We start from the raw sequence: 20,796 nt of genomic DNA, 5'->3' as shown, positions 1-20,796 counted from the left end.
ATAAATACTCCTTCATCACTACGTGGATCGAACTTACCCAAGTTATTTTTACCATTGTTATGAACAAAACATTTGCTTCCAAAACATCTAAAATATGAAATGTTGGGTTTTCTTCCACGTAGCGATTCATAGGGAGTTTTATTCAATATACTCCTTATCATGACACGATTATGAATGTAGCAAGCGGTATTTACCGCTTCGGCCCAAAAGTTCTTAGGCAACTTACTAGATAATAACATTGTTCTAGCCATTCCTTCAAGGGTTCTATTCATCCTTTCAACCACACCATTTTGTTGTGGTGTTCTAGGAGCCGAGAAGTTATGGTCTACACCATTGTCATCACAATAAGCACCAAATGATGAGTTTTCGAATTCGGTTCCGTGATCGGTTCTCATTGAAACAAGTTTTAAACCAAGTTTATTTTGAATCTTTCTTAACCAAATTAGAAACTCATCAAATGTCTCATCCTTAGAGCTTAGGAAGAGTGCCCAAACGAACCTAGAGTAATTATCAACAATGACACACACATAACGACTACCACCTCTACTTCTAGTTCTCATTGGTCCACACAAGTCGATATGTAAAAGTTGCAAAGGTTGAGATGTACTCATAATTCTTTTGGATTTAAAGGAACTTCTAACATGTTTGCCTCTAGCACATTCATCACATACTTTATCAAAATCAAACTTCATGTTGGGAATACCTTCAACTAAGTCAAGTCTTTTAAGAGTATTAAGAGTTTTTGTACTAACATGACCAAACCTTTTATGCCATAACCAAGGATCATTGTTCATTACGCTCATGCAAGACATGGTGTGACCGGATAGAGTGTTCAAATTAGTTAAGTATACGTCTTTGACACGTCTTCCTTCGAGTATTAGTTCATTAGTAGTGGCATCAAATATTCGACACATATTAGCACTAAATTCTACAATATTACCCTTATCACAAAGTTGAGAGATACTAAGGAGATTATGCTTCAAACCTTTGACAAGCCGCACGTTGTCGACACAAAGTAATGGTGACTTACCAACTTTTCCAATGCCAATTACTTCACCTTTCTTGTTGTCACCAAACCTTACCGTGCCACCATTGTATGCTTTAAGTGAGAGGAATTGGCTTCTATCACCCGTCATGTGACGAGAGCATCCACTATCCAAGTACCAATTGCGGCCGCCTCTCACCAAGCCCTACACAAGATTAGACTTTGAGTTTAGGAACCCAAACAAACTTGGGTCCCCTTTTGTGATCAACATATCTTATGGTATCTTTCCTAATCCATATTTGCTTAATTATTTTGATGTTCTTGTTAATGTCATGAAATATTTTTTCACAAGTGTTGAGGACATGACCATTCTTACCACAATAATTGCAAATAAGGTATTCGGGAAGACCAACATACTTTCTCCTTCTAAAATCAGTTTTAGGCTTCGGATGATCTGTCTGACTGTTCCATTTGAACCCCAAACCAGCAGTTTTGTTACATCTCTCGGTTTGATTCGTGAGGAAGTTTAACACGGTTTGACTTCTTTCCCATTTTTCAGTGATGTTTTTAGTACTAACAAGTTCATTGGTCAAGTCATTGACACGTGAGAGGAGATGCAAATTCTTTTCTTTTTCTCTCTTGAGTTCATCATTGTTAACACTTTCAATAGACAATCTTTTCTCAACTATGAAGTCATGGGTGTGGTTGTTGAGTTTAGACACGAGATACATGATTCGTTCTTTGGACTCTTCATATTTAGAGGTCATCTCGTCAAGACTTTTGTTTAGATCAATGATGTCATCGGATCTATGATGAGGAGAAGACCTAGAAGTGCTACATTCGGGCATACCTTTTTGAAAAAAAGTAAGCCTATCATGAAGGACTTCTATTTCATTCTTGAGACAAACAACCTCACCTTTTAGACATTTGTTTTCATTTTCCAAACATTTAATCTTTTCTTTAGACTTGTCTAAATCTTTGTCAGAAGCAATAGTCTTAGACACTGTTTCTCTTAGGTCTACAACTTCAACTACAAAGTCATAGATCTCATTTTCAAGAGCATCTTTGTCCTTCAAAAGATCATCACGTTCCTTGGTTAGTGAGGAAACTTGCATCACCAAGGTAGTGTTGACATTTTCAAGGTCAGAGACGTCCGTGGGGGTCAACCTAAGACGCTCTAGTTCTTTAGTCAAATGTTTGTTTAGCTTGTTGACTCTTTTAACTTCATCATAAGCCTCAGAGGTGACAGTGACGTTGTCTGTTGCTTTTAGTTCATTTTTAAGATTAAAGTTCTCTTGAGCAATTTCCTCAATCTCATTTTGCATTACCTCAAGCTTATCATTTTGAAACCGACACTTATCAAAAAGTTGGTCAAGAAGCTTACATACTTTCTCTTTGGAGTAAGTTCTAGCCTTGGCATTTAGATGATTTACCTCGTTGTCGGAATCGGAGTCGGAATTGTCGGGATTAGCCATGAGGCATCTTAAGTGTTCAAGTTTTGAGGTTTTTGAGACTTTTTCTTTACCATGATTTGTAAGACACATTTTAGCCTCTAGTTCTTCCTCGATGAGTTCCTCATCTTCCTCGGAGTTGGACATTCCCCAAATAGCACTCATGACTCTATGTTTAAAGTCCTTTTTAACCTTTTCTCTTCTTTCCTTTGACTTGATTTCATCCCACTTGGGACATTCTTTAATTTGGTGAGTTTTATCACCACATTTAAAGCATCCCACGGTGGAGTTAGGTCGTTTCTTAGGAAAGCGTTTTTTCGAGTAGTTATTAGTGAATCTTTTGTTTCCTTGGCCATTGACCAACCCGGCTAGATTCCTTGTGAACATAGCAAACTCGTCTTCCTCCTCATTTTCTCCATCACTTGGAGAGGATGTGAGGGCGAGACTCTTTCCCTTTGAAGACTCACTAGAATGCTTATCGAGATTAAACTCGTGAGCCATTAGTGATCCCATTAGTTCATGAAGAGATAGGGTTGACAAGTCTTTAGCTTCCTCTATGGCGGTGACTTTGGGTTGCCACTTAGAGGTTAGACTACGAAGGATTTTTCGAATGATGTCCTCGGACTCGAAATTCCTTCCTAGACTTTTAAGCTCATTAATAATACAAGAAAAATGAAAAGAGAAACTATTTAAGGACTCGTCTTTTGACATTCTAAACATCTCATATTGTTGCATGAGAAGGTCAATACGGTGTTTTCTTACTTGGGACGTCCCTTCATAGGCAAGTACAAGAGAATCCCAAATAGATTTTGCCATAGGACATCCGGAAATACGACTAACTTCCCCCTCACCAACACTACGTTGAAGAATCGACATTGCTTTGGAATTCTTTTCGGCGAGTTTGAAGTCGTTTTCATTGTAATTTCTTTCCTCTTTTGTCTTGGTGAAACCGTTTAAGATATCGGTTTCCTCAATGACAAGAGGTCCATTTTGGATGATGTTCCAACATGGATAATCGATACTTTTGATGTAATGTTCCATTTTGAGTTTCCACCATCCAAAATTCGAACCGGTAAAGACCGGGATCTTGGAGTGTTTCTCGGAATCCATTACCCATGAATCAAACTCTAAGGCGATTAGCCTCGATCAAGAGCACGAGGCTCTGATACCAATTGTTGAGTTTATGGATTCAAGTACCTAAGAGGGGTAGGGGGTAAATTAGGTACTATTTAAAAATTTTAACTACAACTTTATTGATTAAATTGAGTTGCAAGAACAAAAGAGAAGAGATAATACTTCGAGTAATATTGCGAGATTACACGAGTACTAAAATGAATGCCCGCTGAAGTATGAAAGTAACAACTGTTCGGACTGTATCTATTTATCTCAGTTTATGGAATACAAACTGCAGACCAAATGTGACAGTATGATGAACTGTTACTTCGAAATGTAAGCAAAGCAAGACAAACAAAAATAAAAGAGCAGCGGAAATAAAGTGAGAAAATTAAACACGAGATTTTTGAATTGGTTCGGCAAGAAACTCAAGTGCCTACGTCCAATCTACTTTTTATTGATTTCTTTTAGTGATCTACTCCGACAACTAAAAGACCCGTACAATAAAAACACCAACCTACTCCGGTTGTAAAGCGAGTCCAAGAACTACTCCGTTCTTATGACAAGCCAACTCGCAACCTACTCCGGTTGCCAAGAGTTGAAGACTACTCCGTCCTAAACTCTACTAACACACTTAGAATGTTATAAGGATCAAGTTTCCACTAACATATTCTTAACAAAGAATAGAGATGGACAACTTTTACAAGATCAACAATTCATAAGCAAGAGAGTTTAGTATGTTAAAGTAACAGTAGCCACGACTGTAACAACTTGAAGACTCTTAGAAGTTTTGCAAAGAAACACGGTTTTAAGCTTTAAAAACAATTTGCAAACTTGAAAAATATTTCAGAAAAAGTCTTGAGTTTTTATGGAGGAATGGCTCGCCTTTTATAGAGAGAATGGGTGAGGCGGTTTCTAGGGTTTTGAAGGGTCAAAGACCACACATGTGAAGAGCCTCAACAATCACCCAATACTTGCACCAAAGAAGGTTCTTATGCAAAGGCAAAAGAAAGGAAAGAGTGTTTGAAAACTATCCATAAAAGCTCATGCAAATTCAGAAAACAAAGAGGGAAAAATAAGTCACATGATGACAAGTTTACACAAATATGGCAAAAAGCATTTCTTGTTTTCTAAAGGACCAAAGGGTCAAATTTGCATAAAGAGGAAACATTTTGAAAATAATAATTATTCAAACCACCCTTTATTGAAAGCCAAATCCTAATAAAAATCTGAAGTTTATCTTTGAAAAATAAGAGACACGTGAAAGATTTTCGAAAGATAAAAAGGCTTCAAGTGTTACGAGTTGTGGCAACAATCCAAGCAGTTGTTTACTTGTGAAAGTAACAGTCGTCTTGACTGTTTCTATTACTCTAGGATACTCTACTTTCTCACTTGTACATTAGATGACACATAAGACTCGATACAATGGGATGATTAACAACTTCAACACTTCTTAATCCAAGCTTGATTTAATCATTAGTCCTGAAAAGGTAAACTAAGATAACACAAATCAAATGGGCATGTTATCATCAATCATAAGGAACCCAACAATAACCCATAAATTTATCATTAATATATTTTTCTATGGCATATCCTAAAATTACGATGAAATAAATTTTGAGACAAATTCACTACTCCCGCTATTAATATTTTACTCTTGTTAATGAAATAATAGTAATAACATTTCACTCATTTCCCGTAATCATTGTTATACTCTCTACTCCCGCCATAATTATTGCAGAAATACTATCCTACAATCAGTTGTATACTATCCTACATACTACTGCCGCATTAATATTGATAATTTCACTACTCCCGCCGTAATTATTGTTACTTTCACTATTGCTGCATTAACATTGATTATTTCACTACTCCCGTTGTTGTTTCTACCACTTTCACTAATCTCGCTGATAATATTGTTACTTTTACTCTTCAAATGAGTGATTACTATCGTATAATTATATCTAATGTTACTACAATTCTTTTCTTTACTTACGAAATTACTTTTACTACTTAGGCATGCAATTTTAAGAGGATTATATATTTATATAAATATATTACATATATGTATTAAATCAAATTGAAAGAATTATGAAATATAGTATAATTTATTTTGAGAAAACTGACCATCTTAATTAATTATTTTATTTTAAGGAAATTGACCATTTTTTAGTCTCTTACAAATGTTTAGGAAAATTACAAAGCTTCTATATAATTTAATTTTAACCCAAACTATATAATATTTGCATTGAGATCCCTTAATCGGGTCCATCACATGGTGCTATTGATTTAAAACTATATAGTATAATTAATTTGTATAATTTTCTTTAATTACATTGAAGTTTTTTGGTTTCTGGATTTAATATATAGATATATTACATATATGTATTAAATCAAAGCGAAAGAATTATGCAATATAGTATAATCTATTTTAAGGAAATTGACCATCTTAATTAATTATTTTATTTCAAGTAAATTGACCATGTTTTAGTCTCTTACAAATATTTAGGAAAATTACAAAGCTTCTATATAATTTAATTTTAACCCAAACTATATAATATTTGCATTTAGAACTCTTAATCGGGTCCGTCACACGGTGCTATTGATTTAAAACTATATAGCATAATTAATTTGCAGAATTTTCTTTAATTACATTGAAGTTCCGTGGTTTCTGGATTTAATATATAGACTAGTATTGGTGCCCTGCTTCGCCCGGGCTACCTCTACTTACCATTATTTTTTTTTTCATTAAATAAAATTATTTAAAATTGCTTAACCCAAAAATTTACCATTAATAAATTTTTTTATGATATATCCTAACATTACGATTGAAATAAATTTTGAGACAAATTCAGTACTCCCGCTATTTATATTTTACTCTTATTAATGAAATAAAAGTAATAAGATTTCACTACTTGCCCGTAATCATTGTTACTTTCACTACTCCCCCTGTAACTATTGTTATTGTCACTACTGCCGCATTAATATTGCTAATTTCGCTACTCCCGCCATAATTATTATTACTTTCACTATTGCCGCATTAATATTGATTATTTCACCACTCCCGTTGTTGTTTCTACACTTTCACTAATCTCGTTGATAATATTGTTACTTTTACTATTCAAATGAGTGATTACTATATATAACTATATCCAATGTTACTACAATTCTTTTCTTTATTGACGAAATCACTTTTACTTCCTAAGCATGCAATTTTAAGAGGATTCTATATTTATATAAATATATTACATATAAGCATTAAATCAAATCGAAATAATTATGCAATATTATATATTGTGGAATGTAATTTGAATTATTTATAACCTACTTATATTATATTTTTATATGTTAAACAATTAACATCTCTATACATCTATAAAATTGCATGGCTAAGTGGTAAAAGTAACTTCGTCACTAATATGATAGTAATCACTCATTTGAATAGTAAAAGTAACAATATTATCAGCGAGATTAGTGAAAGTGGTAGAAACAACAACATGAGTAGTAAAATAACCAATATTAATGCGACAATAGTGAAAGTAACAATAGTTACGGCGGGAGTAGTGAAATTATCATATTAATGCGCGCAGAAGAGGACAAGAAGAATAATAATTATGGCAGGAGTAGTGAAAGTAACAATGATTACGGGTAAGTAGTGAAATGTTATTATTGAAATATTATTACTATTGTTTCATTAATAAGAGTAAAATATTAATAGCGGGAGTAGTGAATTTGTCTCAAAATTACATTGAATTTCCGTGGTTTCTGGATTTAATATATAGACTAGTATTGGTGCCCTGCTTCGCCCGGGCTACCTCTACTTACCATTAATTTTTTTTTCATTAAATAAAATTATTTAAAATTGCTTAACCCAAAAATTTACCATTAATAAATTTTTTTATGATATATCCTAACATTACGATTGAAATAAATTTTGAGACAAATTCAGTACTCCCGCTATTTATATTTTACTCTTATTAATGAAATAAAAGTAATAACATTTCACTACTTGCCCGTAATCATTGTTACTTTCACTACTCCCCCTGTAACTATTGTTATTGTCACTACTGCCGCATTAATATTGCTAATTTCGCTACTCCCGCCATAATTATTATTACTTTCACTATTGCCGCATTAATATTGATTATTTCACCACTCCTGTTGTTGTTTCTACACTTTCGCTAATCTCGTTGATAATATTGTTACTTTTACTATTCAAATGAGTGATTACTATATATAACTATATCCAATGTTACTACAATTCTTTTCTTTATTGACGAAATCACTTTTACTTCCTAAGCATGCAATTTTAAGAGGATTCTATATTTATATAAATATATTACATATAAGCATTAAATCAAATCGAAATAATTATGCAATATTATATATTGTGGAATGTAATTTGAATTATTTATAACCTACTTATATTATATTTTTATATGTTAAACAATTAACATCTCTATACATCTATAAAATTGCATGGCTATGTGGTAAAAGTAACTTCGTCACTAATATGATAGTAATCACTCATTTGAATAGTAAAAGTAACAATATTATCAGCGAGATTAGTGAAAGTGGTAGAAACAACAACATGAGTAGTAAAATAACCAATATTAATGCGACAATAGTGAAAGTAACAATAGTTACGGCGGGAGTAGTGAAATTATCATATTAATGCGGCAGTAGTGACAGTAACAATAATTATGGCAGGAGTAGTGAAAGTAACAATGATTACGGGTAAGTAGTGAAATGTTATTATTGAAATATTATTACTATTGTTTCATTAATAAGAGTAAAATATTAATAGCGGGAGTAGTGAATTTGTCTCAAAATTACATTGAAGTTCCGTGGTTTCTGGATTTAATATATAGACTAGTATTGGTGCCCTGCTTCGCCCGGGCTACCTCTACTTACCATTAATTTTTTTTTTCATTAAATAAAATTATTTAAAATTGCTTAACCCAAAAATTTACCATTAATAAATTTTTTTATGATATATCCTAACATTACGATTGAAATAAATTTTGAGACAAATTCAGTACTCCCGCTATTTATATTTTACTCTTATTAATGAAATAAAAGTAATAAGATTTCACTACTTGCCCGTAATCATTGTTACTTTCACTACTCCCCCTGTAACTATTGTTATTGTCACTACTGCCGCATTAATATTGCTAATTTCGCTACTCCCGCCATAATTATTATTACTTTCACTATTGCCGCATTAATATTGATTATTTCACCACTCCCGTTGTTGTTTCTACACTTTCACTAATCTCGTTGATAATATTGTTACTTTTACTATTCAAATGAGTGATTACTATATATAACTATATCCAATGTTACTACAATTCTTTTCTTTATTGACGAAATCACTTTTACTTCCTAAGCATGCAATTTTAAGAGGATTCTATATTTATATAAATATATTACATATAAGCATTAAATCAAATCGAAATAATTATGCAATATTATATATTGTGGAATGTAATTTGAATTATTTATAACCTACTTATATTATATTTTTATATGTTAAACAATTAACATCTCTATACATCTATAATATTTAATAAAATTGCATAGATTTTAAATTTAATATATAATTTTATGATGATAATAATTAATAGCATAAATGTACATGTTTATACTAATTAATTATTATTTTATTTTAAGGAAAATGACCATCTTCTAGTCTTCTATAAATATTTAGGAAAATTACCAAACATCTTCTTTCTTTTAGTCTCCTTGAAATTGACCATCTTAATTAATTATTTTATTTTAAGGAAATTGACCATCTTAATTAATTATTTTATTTTAAGAAAATTGACCATGTTTAGGAAAATTACCAAGCTTCTATATAATTTAATTTTAACCCCAATTATATAATATTTGCATTGAGATCCCTTAATCGGGTCCATCACACGGTGCTAGTGATTTAAAACTATATAGTATAATTAATTTGTATAACTTTCTTTAATTACATGGAAGTCCCTTGGTTTCTAGATTTAATATATAGTATTGATATATTACGTATATGTATTAAATCAAAGCGAAAGAATTATGCAATATAGTAAAATTTATTTTAAGGAAACTGACCATCTTAATTAATTATTTTATTTTAAGGAAATTGACCATGTTTTAGTCTCTTACAAATATTTAGGAAAATTACAAAGCTTCTATATAATTTAATTTTAACCCAAACTATAAAATATTTGCATTGAGATCCCTTAATCGGGTCCATCACACGGTGCTATTGATTTAAAACTATATAGTATAATTAATTTGTATAACTTTATATAATTACATTGAAGTCCCTTGGTTTCTGGATTTAATATATAGTACTAGTATTGGTGCCCGGCTTCGCCCGGGCTACCTCTACTTACCATTAATTTTTTTTCCATTAAATAAAATTACTTAAAGTTGCATAATTCATAAATTTATCATTAATATATTTTTTATAACATATCCTACAATTACGATGAAATAAATTTTGGAGACAAATTCACTACTCCTGCTATAATACTTTACTCTTATTAATGAAACAATAGTAATGACATTTCACTACTTGCCCGTAATCATTGTTACTTTCATTACTCTCGCCGTAGTTATTGTTACTGTCACTATTGTCGCATTAATATTGATAATTTCACTACTCACGACGTAATTATTGTTACTTTAACTATTAGTGCATTAATATTGATTATTTCACTACTCCCGTTATTGTTTCTACCACTCTCACTAATCTCGTTGATAATATTGTTACTTTAACTATTTGAATGAGTGATTACTATCATATAACTATATCCAATGTTACTACAATTCTTTTCTTTTCTTTACTGATGAAATTACTTTTACTACTTAGGCATGCAATTTTAAGAGGATTATATATTTATATAAATATATTACATATATGCATTAAATCAAATCGAAAGAAATATGCAATATTATATATTATGGAATATAACTTGAATTATTTATAGCCTACTTATTATATTTCTGTATGTTATATAATTAACATCACTATACATCTAATAAACTATAAAATTTAATAAAATTGCATAGATTTTAAATTTAATATATAATTTTATGATGATAATAATTAATACCATAAGTGTGCATGTTTATACTAATTAATATTTTATTTTAAGAAAATTGACCATTTTTTAGTCTTCTATAAATATTTAGGAAAATTACCAGGCATCTTCTTTCTTTTAGTCTCCTTGAAATTGACCATCTTAATTAATTATTTTATTTTAAAGAAATTGACCATCTTAATTAATTATTTTATTTTAAGGAAATTGACCATGTTTAGGAAAATTACCAAGCTTCAATATAATTTAATTTTAATCTAAACTATATAATATTTGCATTGAGATCCCTTAATCGTGTCCATCACACGGTGTTATTGATTTAAAACTATATAATATAATTAATTTGCATAACTTTCTTTAATTACAGTGAAGTCCCTTGGTTTCTGGATTTAATATATAGTATTGATTGATTGATGATTACTCAGAAGATGTTTTACTCAGGAGAGAGTGTGGGTAATGTATTACCTCTTCATAGGGATAATTGATTCGGGAGGTGAATAGTTACTCTCATAAGAAATATGAAAAATGCACCCCACATATAACTCCGCTACTCATTCCCCCTCTTTTACCCTCAATTCAAGTCAGCCCTTAATATAATTACCATGTGTGAGGGACACGATTAAAAATTAAGATTAAGGTTGGACTTTTCGCAACTAGTTTAGTAGTTTACTTCTTGCATCAATAATTCAATATTACACTTTCCTTAATCAACAAATACTCTTATTTGTGATTTATGATTCAGAATAATGATTCTATTATAAAAAAAAATGGAAGAAAATACAAGATCGAACTAATCTCAGAAAAACAAGAAAGCATACCTCAGTTAATACAATGTACTACTTACCTACTTAGATTCGTAATAATCCCTAATTACCTTAGACCATCCATAAGCAAGAGTCGCGCTAATTAAGTCGCGATCCGATTCTACTCTTAATCACACCTTATTTATCTTAACCCATTTTTACATTCCCAAGCAGAAAGTCCTTATACCTCAGGGTTGGTACACCTTCCTCCTTTGACCTCACATTATTTTAATTTATTTTACTTTTCTTATTCTAACTTTTATGATGTAAAAAAAATGTACCCTCTTTATTAATCTGGCGTGGAATTTGGCTCATATTCTTTGACAAAGAGGTCATACTAATTTGATCCTTAATTAGTGATTAAGGTGATCAAGCAAGATCATGATCTAGCAATTAACCTTGCTTAGAGATGGTCTTAGAATAGATCCAGTCTCATCATTTATGCCACCAAAATCAAAGTATACAGTTTTAATGAGAAAAGGGAACATACATCATCGGATGTATTACCTCAAATTTTATTTGTCTTTGAGCATATATATATTTTTTCTTGAGTTTATTACCTCAAACTTTTTTTTGAGTTTATTAAAGTTTATAAGTTAGATTTTAATTTTTTTTTTCCGGTCAAAACTCAAATTTAACTAAAATTATATGTAATGTTTTTGAGTTTTATTGTAATTTTTTATAGCTTAATGTTTAACTGAATAAGCTCAGAAATTAAACTTTAATATAATTCTCAGAAATTATAAAATTGATGATAGTACATCAGATATATAATCCACTTAATGGTTTTAATCATTTGAATACCTAAAAAAATCCATTAAACAATAAAATAACTAAATTATAGTGTACTAAAATACGAGTAAAGGCATCATTATTAGAAAGAATCATATAAGTCTTTAACACTATTATAAATCAGCTTTTCACTAACTTTTATTATTTATTTACTGTTTAGACTCAGATCAGACTCACCACAAACTTCATACAATATTCGTTAGATTCTACTTTTTTATTTAACTTTGTTTTTTACACACTTAAGAAAAAAAATGATACATGAGATCCACTCATTGGATAATTTTCTTTTAAAGCGGGGTCAAGACTCACCTAAAGTCTTATGTTGAGTCTTAGATTTCCAAGACTCAACTTAAGACTTTCTTTTTTAAAACTTTGGTAGATTATTGGTAGTTTTGGGTCAAGACTACCAATAATCTTACCCTTAATATCGAGTTGCTCGCAAGCTTTATGAGCCGAGCTCGACCTTGTTCGACTTAAAGATCCACAGTGAGCTTTAACCAAGCTGAATTGCTCGCAAATTGTCTCGCCTCATTATCACCTTCACCCACCTATACATACCTTACTCCTTGAAATATTAAAATATATTTCCTCTGTCCCGGTCATTTGTTGTCCTTTTTCATTTTGGGTGTCTCAGTCATTTGTTGTCCTTTCTATTTTAAGAATGACCTTGATGAGTAATTTGATCATTCACACTCAATTTGTTCCACTTGTCATTTAGCTATTGGCTTTTTCCTCTTTCCTTGGTTTTTGTGTCAAAACCAAAAGACAACAAATGACCGAACGGAGGGAGTATATACATAGAAATTTACTTCATTGAATTTTGTATGGTTACTTTATACACTATCAATCAATACTATATATTAAATCCAGAAACCAAGGGACTTTAATGTAATTAAAGAAAGTTATACAAATTAGTTATACTATATAGTTTTAAATTACCAGCATCGTGTGATGGACCCGATTAAGGGATCTCAATGCAAATATTATGTAATTTGGGTTAAAATTAAATTATATAAAAGTTTGGTAATTTTCCTAAACATTATTAAGAGACTAAAACATCGTCAATTTCCTTAAAATAAAATAACTAATTAAGATGGTCAATTTCCTTAAATTAAAATAATTAATTAAGATGGTCAATTTCAAGGAAACCAAAAGAAAGAAGATGTTTGATAATTTTCCTAAATATTTATAGAATACTAGAACATGGTCAATTTCCTTAAAATAAAATAATTAATTAGTATAAACATGGACACTTATGATATTAACTATTATCATCATAAAATTATATATTAAATTTAAAATTTAAGCAATTTTATTAAACTTTATAGTTTATTGGATGTATTAATTATTTAACATAAAAAAATATAATATAAGTAGGTTATAAATAATTCAAGTTATATTCCATAATATATAATATTTCATAATTCTTTCGAATTTAATTTAACGCATATATGTAATATATTTATATAAATATATAATCCTCTTAAAATTGCATGGCTAAGTGGTAAAAGTAACTTCGTCACTAATATGATAGTAATCACTCATTTGAATAGTAAAAGTAACAATATTATCAGCGAGATTAGTGAAAGTGGTAGAAACAACAACATGAGTAGTAAAATAACCAATATTAATGCGACAATAGTGAAAGTAACAATAGTTACGGCGGGAGTAGTGAAATTATCATATTAATGCGGCAGTAGTGACAGTAACAATAATTATGGCAGGAGTAGTGAAAGTAACAATGATTACGGGTAAGTAGTGAAATGTTATTATTGAAATATTATTACTATTGTTTCATTAATAAGAGTAAAATATTAATAGCGGGAGTAGTGAATTTGTCTCAAAATTTATTTCATCGTAATTTTAGAATATGTCATAGAAAAATATATTAATGATAAATTTATGGATTAAGCAACTTTAAGTAATTTTATTTAATGGAAAAAAAATTATAGTAGGTAGAGGTAGCCCGGGCGAAACCGGGCACCAACACTAGTTTATTTAAATAGGGGGAACTTGCACATTAATACGTAATTCATTGACCCTATGTCAAACTCTAGCTTGAGTGCATCCCAAGGATTAGGATTCCAAATGTGTAGTTCCATTTTCTTTCAAATTTAAATCCTTCTATTTTTGGGCATTACATTTTTCTAATCTTCTCTAAATTAGTGGAGATTTATCTTAAATTTGATAAATCCAAGGTCATATTATTAATATTTTTTGTTTGTTTGTTGAAGTTGTTGGGAAATTGTTATGCTAGTTTACAAGCAAAACAAAATATGCATGTGATTATGAAAATATGCACCAATAGTTAAGAAGAAGAAACAAAATATGAAAAATAATTCAGATTTGTGAGTGATCTTGATTTTTGTATTTTTGGGTTTTACAAATAGATTCTAGCAAATGTTTTAATAGATTAAGTAACTGGAATACTACAATGATTGGAAATGTAAATTTGGTTACAACAATCATAGGTTTTGGGATGAGTTCTACTTTCATACTGTTTGTATGTACAAGGCTTATCTGTGGCAGGACCAGGGTGGCAAATCCAAGGAGGACTACTTTTGACCCGGAACCCGAAATCGACATTGAGCAGGTTTATTCTCTATTCTCTTTATCACAATGCATATGATTTAGATGTTTCATTTTGCATCATCTAGTGATTTAAGGGTCTGTGGATATATATTAACTGTTTCGAGTTGAGAGCTTAAACGGTAATCTGAAAAACTCGTGCTTTCTTACTGTAAGATCGTCTTTTCGACAATTTATGGACACATCTGTTTTGGAATTTGGATGTTTTACTGTGTGGTATAGATTCTGGATTTAGCTTTAATTACTGTATTTCAGTGACAGTAAATCTCTATTTTATCATCTGTCAGTGTCAGACTATCTTTTCTAATCATTGATTGAATCATGATAAACTTATCTGTTCTGGTAAAAAGGTGAAACCTTTTCTTGGCTTATTTTTTACTGTTGCAATATTGCTAGGATGATAAAATTGATAATGCTGTTCATTGGCTTTTACTGATAGCCAGGACACAGGACTGATGCTCTTGAACCAATCGTGGTTGCTGCGATTCCCACAATGAAATTTCACCGAGATGCTTTTGGTTCAGACGATGATGCGCAGTGAGTAACCTTTTACTGTAACATTGAAATTTGCATCATCCAACTGAAACTCGCAAAATGAGAAATTCAGACATATTAGTAAAGCATTTTAAAAGGAAGATGGGAATTTCATTTTCTAAATTTAATCTCTGTGTATTAAGAGTGTAATGATGTTGTTCTATGGAAGCTAATCAGTAGTAATCAATAATCATACCGCTCTTGTCATAATCAGGTGTTCAATTTGCTTAGGAGACTACCAAGAAAAAGAAATACTAAGAGTGATGCCCAAATGTGGTCACAGTTTTCACCTATCCTGCATTGATCTGTGGCTAATGAAGCAATCTACCTGTCCAGTTTGCCGTCTATCAGTACATGACTCGCTCGACCTAAAGCACACCAGGTCGGTCTCAATAAGTGATCCACTTTCTAGCATTCCTCCTGCTGAAATTCCCACGACACATTCAACAGGAAATCGAAATGCAGGTAACCAACCCGATGACCACTCAACATCCCAGAACCCAGGTTTCAGCTGAAATTGATAGTGAAATTGATTTTGCACATTTACTGATGTAAGCTATTCATGCTGACCGGGTGGGTTGGCTCGGTTGGTCTTAAAAAAAAAAGTAATCTTTAAGCGATTTCTTATTAAAATCTTGGATCAATTGGTCGGAGATAAATACTTTCGTTATTCAGAGTAACCCTTGTAAATAGTTGACTAAATTGATGTACGCAGTATATGATTTGTAATGCAAGATACACTATGAATGAAACCAAGGTATCAGCTGCGATTCTTGATTAAAAAAAAAGAGTGGAATTTAATTATATAATGCAAGATTAAAAAAAAAACTCATAAAGCAAATACAAAAAATGTACAAAAATATTAAAAAAATCCGTTACACAAAGACATCCTCCAAAATCTAAGGAACAATCTCAACTAAACATGATACTATTAGCAAAAAAATTAACTATTCCAGCAATCCGTGGAAGGAGTTCCGCAGTAGCCACTGAGCCATATATCGGTAAGCCCGTTGCGTCATGTGGATGCCATCCCAACTAACTCGTCGGTGAGGGTCCGAGCAAACACGAGTTCCTTCACTTCCACACATATTTCTCAGGTTAAAATTATAGACGTTAACATTAGATCCACAACACGCGGTTTGACGTCTGGCTAAGTCAAAACCAAAGTGACCAGCATTCTCGAGAAGCCAGCTCAATGCGGAGTAGTAGTCACCATAAACGATATTCACACCGGGGTGTTGTTCTCGAAGAGCCTTGATAGCATGTTGTAGTTGATCGTTTTGAAACCTGGCAAAGGAGTTCAAGTCTTTGAGGCAGTGCATTCTGTCATATTTAGTAACATCTGCGGTTTGGAAGGTGGCTAAATAAACTGGTAAACAACCAATGGGGAAATTTCCGGGGATAAATATCCGCTTTGCACCGAGATTGATGAGTTCTGTAGCAGCATCTGTGATGGCGGAGACCACCCTTGGGACCATTGGGTAGACATCAGACATTGGTTTGTTTTGGAGTAAGGCATGGTTGAAGTCATTGCCACCTGTCTCGATTAATATAAGCGAGTTACTGATCCTTTCTCGGCATTCAGCTAAATTCAAGCAGGTATCACGAAGATGGGACCTAAACCATCCCAGCTGTACAGACAGGGAACTTTTGGTGCCGGGGGATTGAACACCCATGGTTAGAAGGGTTTGAGCATCTAAAGCTGTGGACCCTGCGACAGCAAAGTTGGCGCCATGGCTAAAATTCCCGCGTCTGGCAAGGTAAGGGGTTAGGAGAGGCATGTTAAAGGAGAGGGCAAAGTCGTCAACCATGAGGAGGCCATCTGAGCAACGGCCTGTAGGACGCCGAATGGATTCCCCGTACGGGTACCTGGCACAGACTCCCCCGCGAATGGGGTTCTCGATCACAAGGTTGCCGGTGTCACTAATGGAATCCCCAAACTGATACATGTACTTAAAAGGTGGATTTTCTTGGGGAGCTGAGTGAGCTATACGAGGTAGAGAAAGACATAAGAGGAACAGGGAAAGAAACAAGAAACCGGACTTCGTCATTGCAAGTTATTATCGAGAAGATTTTCTGATGGGAAGAGATTATGATTAGTAGCAATGGCAAGTTATATGATTGAGAAGATTTTCTGATGGGAAGATTATGAATAATAGCAATGGCTTCAATGTCTATTTATACTGAAGCGGTTTGCATGCTAATTAATTCTATTATGACTCGGATTAGGAGTTGAACGTATTACTTAACCTACAAGTACTACTAAATCATAATCCTAGTCGAGATAGGAAGATTGTGATTTGTGAATAATAGCAATGGTTTCAGCGTCTATTTATACAGAAGGGAATTGCATGTTAATTTGTGTTAGTTCTAATATGACTTGGAAATTGGAATAAGAGTTGAAATAAGAAAGAGCGTATTACTTAACCAACAAGTACCAAATCTTAATCCGACTTGGGATAGGTTTCTGCCGAAAATTTTAGTGTAAGACTGTCTTAGGGTAAGATTGAGGTCATATTGGTCTGAAACGGACACAAGTGCCTGGCTAACTCCAACCGTGTTTAATTTTTTTGGTATTACTACGGTTCTACAAACTACGGTAATCATTTCACAAGAAGGCAATTAGCCAAGACATCATCAACAAGATGACTGTTACATTAGATGCACCATCCTAGGCTGTCAAATTTATTATGAATACGCATACGCCACATCCGATATGTAATACACACTTATTCAGCGTCTCTATATGGACTCAGCAGCGTCTCTGTACTAATGAAAAGGACTGTTGCAAAATTGCAATATTACTAGAATTGATAAAATTGATAATGCTGCTCATTCTGGGCGTTTACTGATAGCCAGGACAATGGCCGCGCCTGATGCTGTTGAAGCAATTGTGGGAGTCTGTAGCTCATTTCGAGACAAGATACAAGAGCATTAAACAAGTTTATTGTATGCATATAATGCTCTTACATAGAAAAAAAAATGCTTGTAGAGAGACCAAAATGATAACTTGCCTGACTAATTAATCAATAATCACGAGATCATCTACTAAGAGGTATAGCTAGAAGTGGCTGAATCTTTTGCAATGTCAATCCAAACTTTTCCTCAACATCTATATCTTCGGGATTTAGGCCATTACCATGTTTCCAATTAAATGAATAAAGAAGAGTGGCCAACATTAGATGCACCATCCTATATGCCAAAGGCATGCCAGGGCACATCCTTCTGCCCGATCCAAACGGTATTAGTTCAAAATCTCTTCCTTTCATATCAACTTCACTTTCTAGAAATCTTTCAGGCCAAAACAACAAAGCATTCGGCCACACATTCGAATCACGGCCAATTGACCATATATTCACCCATATTTGGGCATTCTTAGGCACAATAAAGTCACATAGTTCGACATCCTTATCGGCTTTATGAGGTATTAAGAATGGACCTGGTGGGTGTAGCCTCATTGTTTCTTTTACCACTGCTTGAATATATGGTAATTTTGAGATATCGGATTCTTGAATTGGTCCGTTATTTTTGCCGACTACTTGGTCTAGTTCATTTTGAGCTTTCGCCAATTTTTCTGGGTTACGTAATAGTTCAGTCATCGCCCATTCTAATGCATTTGAGGTTGTATCTGTTCCGGCTACGAAGATATCCTGACACACATGACACACCAGAGCACATAAATCACAATTTATAGAGTAAGGCAGTTTTATAATGTGAAACGGGGTCTATTTCCACAAGAAAATTATTTATTTAATACTAATAAATGAGATGTCGTTTTATATAACGGAACCGTCTCCCAGTATAAGATCGTCCCACGCAATAACTACTCTTAGTCAACATATATAGGCATATGAATGACCGAATTTGTCACTTATTCCAGTACTGCCCAAGAACCCGATTAAATATTGGCGGTAACATATAAGCCGACTACTTTAAACGACAACCTAAAATTTAATTGTGTCTGAATAACACAGGTTCTCAATAGACAATATTCGTTTTTGTCATTTCATATTAATCAAAGTTTTTAAACTCAACGAAAATTTTCAAACAAATTGGAAACATAATACTCCCTCCGTCCCGATCAATACTTTACAATTGTTTTATAGGATTATAATTTATAAGGTAAGGAGAGCGGAATGAACTTACCATTAACAAATGTTTGACATCATCAAGGCTCAACTCGTTATCATTGACAAGCTGAAGAAGACTATCTAGCACATCATGTTGAGCATCAACCCTCTCATCTTTCACCCTTTGATCAATGATCTTCTCAAATATCCCAAGCATCTTTTCGAAATGACCCCTGGTTTTTTTCCTTATCCCTTGTAAATCCAAGTGCCGAAGTACCGGGAAAAAATCCGATACATTTGGCACTGCAATTTCTTCCATTATATGACAAACAAGATCCTTAAACTCCTGTGAATATAAAGAGTCATGGCTAGCCAAATCCATAGAGAATAACGTGTTGGACAACAAATTTAAGGAGGTCGTAAACCCGGCCTTGCCTATATCAACAGGCAACCCTTTTTCACAACACACTCGCCCATGTTCAACCAAATCATTAACCTTTTTTTGCCGTATACCTTGACTGGCATCAAGTCGTTGGTTAGTGAATAATTGGACCATGACGATCTTCCTAAGGTTTCGCCATTTGGGACCCACAGGGAGCCAAACCATGGAAAGTTTATCATGGTTTGTTTCCCTTGAAGCATCCGGAAACATTCTACTAGACAAGGCTAAGTCGTGTTTAAGGAACATTTCTTTGGCTACTTCGGAGGATGATATGACTATGGTAGTCACGGTTCCTAACTTGAGAGACATTATAGGTCCGTACTTATTCACAAGTTTGGCAACGGAGCGATGAGGCTTGTCGCCGAGCATGTGAATATTACCTATTATAGGCCATGGTTTTGGTCCTGGTGGAAGTTTTGTTTTGCCGAGTTTTAATTTAAGTAAGAGAGTAGCTAATAAGATTACAATTAGAGAAAGAGTTATGGTGTAATAATAATCCATTATTAATGTAAGATTATTAGTTCGTCGAAGATCACAATATATAGGTGAATGAAACCACCTCTGTTATTACAATTACTTTATTATAAGGATAAAATAAAATAGGGGTAAACTATTGAATAAAATGGAGGGAGTATATAATATTGATGTAACGCGTGGACAGTCTGGCCGGAGAGGATATGTTGCTGATCACGCACGATGATATCTATGCATGCCATTAAAGTTACAATTAGAAAAAGGAAAATGAAATGGCGCCACCGGGTGACACCCAATTTGGGCGCCACCCTCTCACATGGGGTGAGTGAGGACCCCTTCAATAAACAATTGTTGTGAGAGGGTGGCACCCAATTTGGGCGTCACCCGGTGACGCCCTATCACTATCCAAAAAAAAATACATATTTTAACGTTTCAACCACATGTTAGAACAC

At 32.9% G+C, this 20,796-nt stretch overlaps 3 protein-coding genes across 3 annotated transcripts; 1 reads left to right on the top strand and 2 right to left on the bottom strand.

Annotated features, from left to right (window-relative positions):
* The first annotated feature begins 14,288 nt into the window (after positions 1-14,288).
* On the top strand, positions 14,289-16,043 carry LOC141594358 (RING-H2 finger protein ATL64-like). The gene is made up of 3 exons (XM_074414433.1): positions 14,289-14,828; positions 15,264-15,361; positions 15,573-16,043. Exons 1-3 carry the CDS (start codon positions 14,670-14,672, stop codon positions 15,871-15,873), a joined length of 558 nt encoding a protein of 185 aa, XP_074270534.1. The 5' UTR covers positions 14,289-14,669; the 3' UTR covers positions 15,874-16,043.
* A 262-nt stretch (positions 16,044-16,305) lies between these two features.
* LOC141595175 (GDSL esterase/lipase At1g28590-like) lies at positions 16,306-17,307 on the bottom strand. Its single transcript, XM_074415146.1, has one exon. The coding sequence runs from the start codon at positions 17,305-17,307 to the stop codon at positions 16,306-16,308; it is 1,002 nt and encodes a 333-aa protein (XP_074271247.1).
* Positions 17,308-18,385: 1,078 nt separating this feature from the next.
* Positions 18,386-20,371, bottom strand: LOC141594357 (cytochrome P450 76AD1-like). Its single transcript, XM_074414432.1, has 2 exons — positions 19,505-20,371; positions 18,386-19,008 (listed from the first exon to the last, which is right to left on the bottom strand). Exons 1-2 carry the CDS (start codon positions 20,369-20,371, stop codon positions 18,400-18,402), a joined length of 1,476 nt encoding a protein of 491 aa, XP_074270533.1. The 3' UTR covers positions 18,386-18,399.
* Between the last annotated feature and the right edge of the window lie 425 nt (positions 20,372-20,796).

Source organism: Silene latifolia, chromosome 8 (genome assembly GCF_048544455.1).
Source record: "Silene latifolia isolate original U9 population chromosome 8, ASM4854445v1, whole genome shotgun sequence".
Taxonomy (NCBI): Eukaryota; Viridiplantae; Streptophyta; class Magnoliopsida; order Caryophyllales; family Caryophyllaceae; genus Silene; species Silene latifolia.
The sequence above is the reverse complement of the archived record's forward strand: the minus strand, read 5'-3'. Positions and strand labels throughout refer to the sequence as shown.

Excerpts from the sequence above, each read along its gene's own strand:
- LOC141595175 (XM_074415146.1), bottom strand. The coding sequence starts at position 17,307 with ATGTATCAGTTTGGGGATTCCATTAGTGACACCGGCAACCTTGTGATC.
- LOC141594358 (XM_074414433.1), top strand. The coding sequence starts at position 14,670 with ATGATTGGAAATGTAAATTTGGTTACAACAATCATAGGTTTTGGGATG. Across the intron at positions 14,829-15,263 it reads CCGAAATCGACATTGAGCAG|CCAGGACACAGGACTGATGC; the intron begins GTTTATTCTCTA and ends TTTTACTGATAG. Across the intron at positions 15,362-15,572 it reads GGTTCAGACGATGATGCGCA|GTGTTCAATTTGCTTAGGAG; the intron begins GTGAGTAACCTT and ends TGTCATAATCAG.
- LOC141594357 (XM_074414432.1), bottom strand. The coding sequence starts at position 20,371 with ATGGATTATTATTACACCATAACTCTTTCTCTAATTGTAATCTTATTA. Across the intron at positions 19,009-19,504 it reads ATGTCAAACATTTGTTAATG|GATATCTTCGTAGCCGGAAC; the intron begins GTAAGTTCATTC and ends CATGTGTGTCAG.